The sequence below is a fragment of the Hirundo rustica genome, chromosome 3 (assembly GCF_015227805.2).
Source record: "Hirundo rustica isolate bHirRus1 chromosome 3, bHirRus1.pri.v3, whole genome shotgun sequence".
In the NCBI taxonomy this organism is placed as follows: Eukaryota; Metazoa; Chordata; class Aves; order Passeriformes; family Hirundinidae; genus Hirundo; species Hirundo rustica.
The window spans coordinates 76,340,511-76,348,073 of NC_053452.1; the positions used below are offsets into that span (position 1 = coordinate 76,340,511).

The window sequence follows — 7,563 nt, forward strand, 5'->3', positions numbered from 1 at the left end:
TAACACAGTAACAGTTAACGACAGAAAAAGGGAATTTTCAATAGGTCAGTCAGACTTTTGATGCTAGTTAAATACAAAAATTAATTTCTAATTTTCCACTCAGCTACAGAACCAGCTGAGAAAGAAAAAAAAAAAACACACAACATATAATTAAAACTGAGATGGAAAACCAAAAAGATTCAAAGAACAGTCACAAATGTACTTTTTACTTTCCAAGTACACAGTAGTGTTAGAAATTTCTCTCTTAAGAGGTATGGAAGGATTACAAGGAGATCTAGTGTGGAAGCCTATGGCACACATGTGTCACGAGTTACCGTATTTTTCTCTGATGAGTTTGGTGCTGCCCATTGTTGAGAATAGGCTGCTGGTGTACATTAATCCAGCTGGACAGTCTGTGTCCTTCTCATGGGCTATTTTGTTATGTTTTTTTTTTAACTCCCTGGAAAAATTCAGACTCCTCATTCAAGAAAAATGCATCTCATTCGAAATTCTATCTAAGCTGAGTACACATACATTCATTTTTTTAATCATCACACTTGTTTTATATGGGAAAAAAAACCCAACCTCTTGATTACTGATACCTAATATCAACATGGTCACATTGGTAAGATACCAAATTATGTAATAAAAAATTGTTTTCAATCTCAGTTCTTCTGCTTGCTACAGTCTAAGGAAGATTCTTCAAAATAAAATCTTGGACTTTTGATGCATCTTTATACATGAAAAGAACAGCCTTGTGCCATCCTCAGTGGTAGGAAGTGACAGGCAGAGCATGACATCACTCTTTATTTTTAACTGACTGCCTTCTGGTGAATTTATTTTGCTGTCAGTACATATTACAGCAGTGTTAATCACGTTCAGGCTTTCCAAAGACAGAAGCTCTGTGCTGAGTTTGATTCTGCAAGGTGGGAGTTGTTAGCTTTTGAAGGAGAAACTTTGTTTCCAATTTTGGCACAATTAATTGATCCGCACACAGAGCAGTAAGAATAGTCTCAGAGAAATGCTAAAATACCTATGAAAGGTCTACAACCACCAAATGGATCCATGTGGATTTTTCCATTATAGCCACACCACACAGACTTAACACTTATAAAAGTATCAAATCCTGGACTCAAGAACACTGGTTTAGTCAGCAAGTAATTGACTAAAGATATTTAATTAAACTTGTCACCAGTCTGACTTCCGCAGATTTTTAACAGCTTCCTACTATCACTGTATCACTTGTCCCCTTAATTCATTCACATGCAATGTCTAAAATAAGAGAGGTTAAGTAATCTTATTACCAGAGAACAAAAGCATGTTTCTATCCTCCAACAGACTGTGAGAGTCTTTAAAATAAACAAGCAGAGAAACTGCACCTTCCTGATTCCCAAAAAGAGCAGAAATCCAGCACACGCCATGCTTATGCTGCCTTGTCTCCATCGCCTTTCTAAATCTATTTGGCTGCGCTCTAAGGGAAACACAGCCATTCACTAATCCAGCATTAAAGCACACTGTAGCCTTGACAACTATCACACCATAATTATTATTACTAAATAATGCTACTAGTAGGAGACCAAGCTCTGAAACCCCAGGTTTTGTATGCCCACAATAATAAGAAAAACTAGATAGATGCTAGGGCAGGGGAATGAATTAAAAAAAAAAAAAAACAAAAAACGCCCTTCATTAACACTCCCACTTCAGGTCATTTCATTCAGGCAACTACTAACTAGTGGCCCAAAAAGCACATTCACAATTTAAAACTATAAGGGAATTACTTATTGGCTAATTCACTCAGCAACTGGAATGAACGAGTCATTAATCTCTGTTGGTAAGACACCTTATAAGTCGTAGCTGAGTAAAGTAGTCAACCATCAGGCTTTGCTGCTTTCTGCATCAGGCCAGTAGCTCTTACTCTTGCTCTCTCTGCCTTCCTTTCTCTGAGGATTCTGTACCTTTTTACAGTTCGATTCTTGAATCTATGAACTGCTGATTACATCTCAACATTTTTGATTCTGTCGACAAATTTACCTTTCTTATCATGCTTGGCTCAAGGCCTTCTCAACATTTTCTCACAAGTAGTTTTCGCAATTTTTGCAGTCAGAAGAAAGGTTATTTGGCTGAGCTGAAAAAAAGAGCGTCTGCACCCTGACGGCATTGTGTAGCCTACAAATTCTGAACAGTACTGTGGAATTGTCCCTCGCTGCAGTTTCGACCCGCGCCTATCCCCGCCGATAAATAAGTAGCAACAGTCACGACATGACGTGTCCGGGGACTCAGCAGCTACGGCTGAAAAGGAACCCCTGGGGCAGCCCACGGCTCTGAGCGCAATCCTAACGGGACCCGCCCGACCGGGGGCTCCCCTCACGCACGCGTTTAGAAAAGCCGCGGCAGGATCAACACCGCCCCGGGCCAGCGTCCGAGCGAGCGCCGAGGGCAAGGAGAAAGCACCGCGGGGGCACCGTGAAGTGAGAGGCGAACCGCCTTGTCTGCATTCTCGTTCGCTCGTTTCTTTGTTTGCCGGCGGTACTCGGTTCATTTTCTTCCGGTGCATTCGCCGCGCGGCACATCAGCGCGCCCGGCGCGCCCCGTGCGCAGGCGCGGCTGGCGGCGGCGATGGGCGGGCGGGTGACCCGCGCGTTCCGGAATTTTAACGTGGAGAACCGGGCCCGCCGCGAGATCAGCAAGGAGAAGCCCACGCCCGCGCCCCGGCACCGCACCGCCCGGCTGGACGCCATGACCGGTGAGTGCCGGCCTCGCCCGCCCGCCCGCCCGCGGGGCAGCCCCGGCGGTGGGGGCGGCCTGCGTGGGCCCGGCGCGGGGCCGCGGCGCGGGCGGAGGAAGGGCAGGGCGGCTGCGGGGCGAGGGGCGGCGGCTCGGCCGCGGCGGCCCCCGGTGCCGGGCCGGTGACATTGAGCTGGGCGCGCGGGGCATGCCGGGAGCGGCTGCGGGACGGCTCACGGGCACCGGGGCGATTACAGCGGGCAGCAGCGTCAGGGAGGCGGACCGAGGCGGCCTGGTGGGGCTGGGTGGCGGGGGCGAGCGGTGGAGGTGGTTGATGGGGACAGGACCTGGGGGCAGCTGATGGGGCGGGTGGTTCCTGGGACAGTTGGTGGAGGCGGTGGAATCGGTGGTAGCTGCGGTTGCTGAGGCAGTGCCGCAGAGCAGTACCGAGCGTGTGCTGGGACGGGTGACCGGCCCAGCCCCCCATTGTGAATCGCTGTCGCTAAGGTCAGGGGCTGTGGGAAGAGTGACACCTTCCCAAGAAGGCACATGCATTTGCGGGAGCCGTGCACAGATGAGCTGGCAGAACTAACAAAAAGGAAACAATTTGACTCAGATCAATCTTTTCTCCTTTTTTATTTTTCCTCCCTTCCCTTCTTCTCACTGCCTTTAGATAGCCCAGAGTTAAAAGAAGAAGTTCTCAAAAAGGACGATAAGTTCCTCACCTTGCTCAAAGATGTTTATGTCGAGTCCAGAGATCCACCAGTGCGGGTGAGTGTGTCTCCGTACGAGCCATACCACCATCAGCTTTGTGGTCTTCAAACTCAACACAGTCTGTGTAAAGAGAAATACTCTTTGTGCATAAAAGCTACTTTTTTTCAGTAGATAAAATTGGTGGTTTTATTACATCTTTTTATTACTTTTCTATACATTAGTAACACTGACTGTGTCTGACCCTGGATTTTGAACGTTTGACAGACTGTGATTTTACAAGCTTGTAAATGCTGGCACAGTCTTTCAATCTTATATTGTTTTTCACCTAAGTTCCCATTTCTAGGGATAGTTCTCCAGCCTTTTGTAAAGATAAAGTAGTTTGCCAGAGGTCATTTGTGGAGTTGTTAGAAGAGACTGGGGCTGCTGGGAGAACAGGGATGTGGTAGAGGACAAAGATGTTTACTCTTTAATGGAGTCTTTAACTCCATTAAATGTTATAAAGTGCAGAGACTTTTTTTATCCAGCTCATTAAGTGCTTTACGTTTTTTTCTACATAATCTTATGGGTTGTGTGGTCATAATTACCTTATTGCCACTGGCTGCAATCTTTTACATGAAAGACAAAGCATACTCCTTTGTAAAATGCAGACTGGGGTTCAGTGTCCTCTTTTCCGTCATATTGTGCTACAGCTTGTGTGTTTTACCTGTTGCATTATTGGACCACTTCATTCCAGTTGCTTTATTCAGCAATAAAATTTTTATAGTCATCTAGCAAAATCCCTAAGTCTCTCTAATTTGCCACTTACATGGTATTCAAGTCTAAAAATATTTAAAATGCAAGTAGATTTCTTCAGTCTCTGCCTGAAATTTTCAAGAAATCTCTATCCTTAATTTCCTTGGCAGAGGTTAGGACTCTAATCTTGAAGTATCAAAGGCCTAATTTCAGTGTCTTTCAATACTCAAGTATAAACCTGTCAAGAGAGATTTGAGAAAAAAGCCCAAAGTGGAACAAATCTTTGCTTGATTCCATGTCTACTCTGAATTTGCTGCCACAGACTTGCCCTTATGCTGTGTCTGCTTGCAGTTGTTAGAGGCACAATTGAAGTGTAGTCACAGAGACTTGTAGGCAAAGCAATGCAAAAGCTTTCTCCTATTCCTGCTGCTATCCTGATGACTTTGTGCATGATGTGTACACACCTGTGTGTGTGTTTGGGGTGTCTGCCTGTATTAAGTGGAAAAGCACCAGCTTGGGAGTCTTGAAGTGGCAGATTCCCAATGACAGATGATATAATTAAGAGTTGAAAAATCATTCATTATCCAAGCACAGTTTTAGCAAAAAGTAGAAGACATGGAGTACAGGCCAGACATTCCTTGTAGCTCAGAAACAGATGCACAGGTGCTGTAGCATCCACATCAGTTTTCTCAGCAAGTGAGTTAATACAGAGTGTTTGTGTAATACTCAGTGGTTGTAGGCTCTGATTACTATGTAAATACTTCTAAATTTAAGAAAGGTTTAACTGTGTCTTTTTTTTCCTCAGTGTCATTCACTGATTACATGTTAATAAAAGGAAATATGAGGAAGTGAAAGCTATTTTGGATATTTGGAAATAATGAAGGGACCTTAGAGAAGAGACTTTGTGTGTCTGCATGTTGCAGTAGTCATGGCAGTTAAATTCCATATGATGCAGCAAAATAGCAGGAAAGTTTGTTCTCTCAACAAAGCAAAAGAAGGAATTTCTTTTAGTAGCAAAACTAAAATTTTAAAACAAAAGGGGAGACTACGTGAAAAAGTTTTCCAGTGGTATCAGAAGGATACTGATTTGTTGTATGATTTTTTTGTCCCTTCCAGTGAATCAGTACCAAATATTTTGTTCTCAGGATTTACATTTGCCTACCAGAATCTGTAGTGTGCCTTGTATGAAGGGCTGCCAAGCTAATACAGCACCTAGAGTGCAGTGAATAGGAGCTTTTCAGCATTTGGTTGGGAGTTGACACTCTATGTAGAATGCCTATAGAAGAAGCTAGGCTGGCTAAGCTTTTTTTAAAAAAATGGGGAAAGCTAACAGGAAATGCCATATTTAGGAAAGCAGCTTAGCTGCTACAGTATGCACAGTAAACAGAACTGCTGTTGAGCTCTTTTTGTTTTCCTTCCCTTAATTAGGTAAAAGATGGAGGTGGTGAACATCTTCCGAGTAAACAGGAGGAAAAGAGACTTACTAAATTAGGCCACTTGGAAGCTCTAGATGTTAAGAAAGTTCCCAAAGGCAAAATTTCCCTTGTGGAGGCTCTGACACTTCTTAATAATCATAAACTTCAACCTCAAATATGGACTGCAGAGAAAATAGCAGCAGAATACAGTCTGGAACTGAAGGAGGTCCACTCTCTTCTGGAATTCTTCATTCCTTTCACTGTGCTGGAATTTCCTAAAGAAACCAAAAAAGCCATAACAAGCCATAAACCAAAAAAGTTAACATAAAAGTACTTGCCAAAACCCTTTGTCATCTCACTCGTGTCTTCATTTTATTCTCAAGTATATTCCATGTCTGAAAATTCAGTCAATAATATGTCATCCAGCAAGGCTGCTTCCTTAGGCCAGTGAGGTGTATTCAAGCAATTCCATTCTGCATGGGAAGGATTCAGTGAAATGCAGCAAGTACAAAATAAACTACAGTTTATAAACCAGAATATGACTAATTCAAGTTTATAAACCAGAATATGACTAATTCATGCTATGACAACGTGTCACACTGTTCTGATTATTCCATTTGAATGTTATGAGTTCAGTTGAGGCATTTTACCTTGAAAGATTGCCTTTCTCAGCAGAGATTTTCTGGTCTGCCACTTAAGAGGTGCTCTGTGGATGTTTGCTCTATAATTTAATGTTGCACTGTTCTTTCAAGGACTTGCTGTCAAGGTGTGTGTATAAAACAAACAGCTGTATTTCGTTTGTATAAGAATGTAATGGTATTTATACTTTGTGAAGAAGGTTAACCACAAGGGCATTTGGAAAATTCAGCTGTGTCAAACAAAATAAAAAAAAGGTGAACAGCAAGAAGGCCTCTTTCTGGTGCTGGAACAGTAATGGCCCGTATGTAACTGCTCTTCTACTCTATTCTGATTTAGCTCAAATACCTGCACCTCTCCAGGTGCTCTTAGTCAGGGATTTTGTAGAGTGCTATCTTCTGGCAGAAGTCTCTTGCAGCAGCCCAAGGCATCTGCTGTATGAGAACAATGCTTCATATTGATAGGCAGCAAAGACATGCAACTGGATGTACTAATTGGAACCACTTAGTAGGACTTCTGTGAATGTTTGCCCATCCTGTTACAACAATCCTTTTTCCCTGTGGAAGCCTTGTCTGATCCAAGTGTGGGCTAGATCGGGTCATGTTTACTCACAGCATACATTTAGACAAATGACACAAGGACACGAACTGTGAGGTAGTGGTTGATTTTAACCCCAGTACTGTGACTATTCACATCTGTGTAGGTAAGTTTTGCACTAATGGTTAATCATGTAGCGAAACGTGGCCAGATAAGCTGGGGAGATGGGGCAGCAGATAATCAGAATTGATATTTAAAAATGCATTATGGATGCCTTCCTTGAAAAAACACAGAATCTTTAATTTTATGCCTGTCACCAGAGAAGGTGAATTTAAAGGGTAGAAGTCAGTGCCAGGCTTACAATGTAACTTTCTTTTCAAGAACCCTTCTGCCAAGTCTTTGATTTGGAGTTTGATAAATGTCTTACCAGGAAGATGATCAGTTTTGTTATTTCACAGCAAGATTCCTTCACCTTCTCTGAGCTGGAACACAGTATCTCCAGTGCAGTTTGCCACAGTGTATCTGAAGGTTATGTTTGATTCATTTCTGAAGTACATAACGTTGTACAATAGTGGAAGATGACACTATGTGCATTGCATAAAAATTCAAAATTGTTAGTCTTTGGATGTGTGGCTTGTCATTTGTCCTCTAATACAATTGGGTGCAGAGCTCCACTCTGCAACTAATGCACCTGAGTTATGTACCACATTAAGATTTCTTTGCTTTGCACAAAATACTGTTTTATAAAATGTTGTAACAGAAATACTTAATTGTTTGAGTACTGTTTATCCTAATGTAATATTTAAGGTAACATTCTGAAAACAGC

The 7,563-nt window shown here is 42.7% G+C and overlaps 2 protein-coding genes across 2 annotated transcripts in view; one reads left to right on the top strand and one right to left on the bottom strand.

Moving 5' to 3' along the window:
* Positions 1 to 2,300, bottom strand: part of KLHL32 (kelch like family member 32) — a 141,792-nt gene extending 139,492 nt beyond the window's left edge. Inside the window, exon 1 of the mRNA XM_040057589.2 lies at positions 2,011 to 2,300. The gene's annotated coding sequence lies outside the window, so the exon portion shown is untranslated. The remainder of the gene's footprint in view (positions 1 to 2,010) is intronic.
* Positions 2,301 to 2,579: 279 nt separating this feature from the next.
* Positions 2,580 to 6,101, top strand: NDUFAF4 (NADH:ubiquinone oxidoreductase complex assembly factor 4). The gene is made up of 3 exons (XM_040057596.2): positions 2,580 to 2,722; positions 3,377 to 3,474; positions 5,578 to 6,101. The coding sequence occupies exons 1-3, from the start codon at positions 2,596 to 2,598 to the stop codon at positions 5,890 to 5,892; spliced, it is 540 nt and encodes a 179-aa protein (XP_039913530.1). The 5' UTR covers positions 2,580 to 2,595; the 3' UTR covers positions 5,893 to 6,101.
* The last annotated feature ends 1,462 nt before the right edge of the window (positions 6,102 to 7,563 follow it).

What these genes read in the sequence shown, in the direction of transcription:
- NDUFAF4 (XM_040057596.2), top strand. Translation starts at nt 2,596, where the DNA reads ATGGGCGGGCGGGTGACCCGCGCGTTCCGGAATTTTAACGTGGAGAAC. An exon ending in CCGGCTGGACGCCATGACCG is followed by an intron (nt 2,723 to 3,376) that starts GTGAGTGCCGGC and finishes CACTGCCTTTAG; the next exon opens with ATAGCCCAGAGTTAAAAGAA. An exon ending in CCAGAGATCCACCAGTGCGG is followed by an intron (nt 3,475 to 5,577) that starts GTGAGTGTGTCT and finishes TCCCTTAATTAG; the next exon opens with GTAAAAGATGGAGGTGGTGA.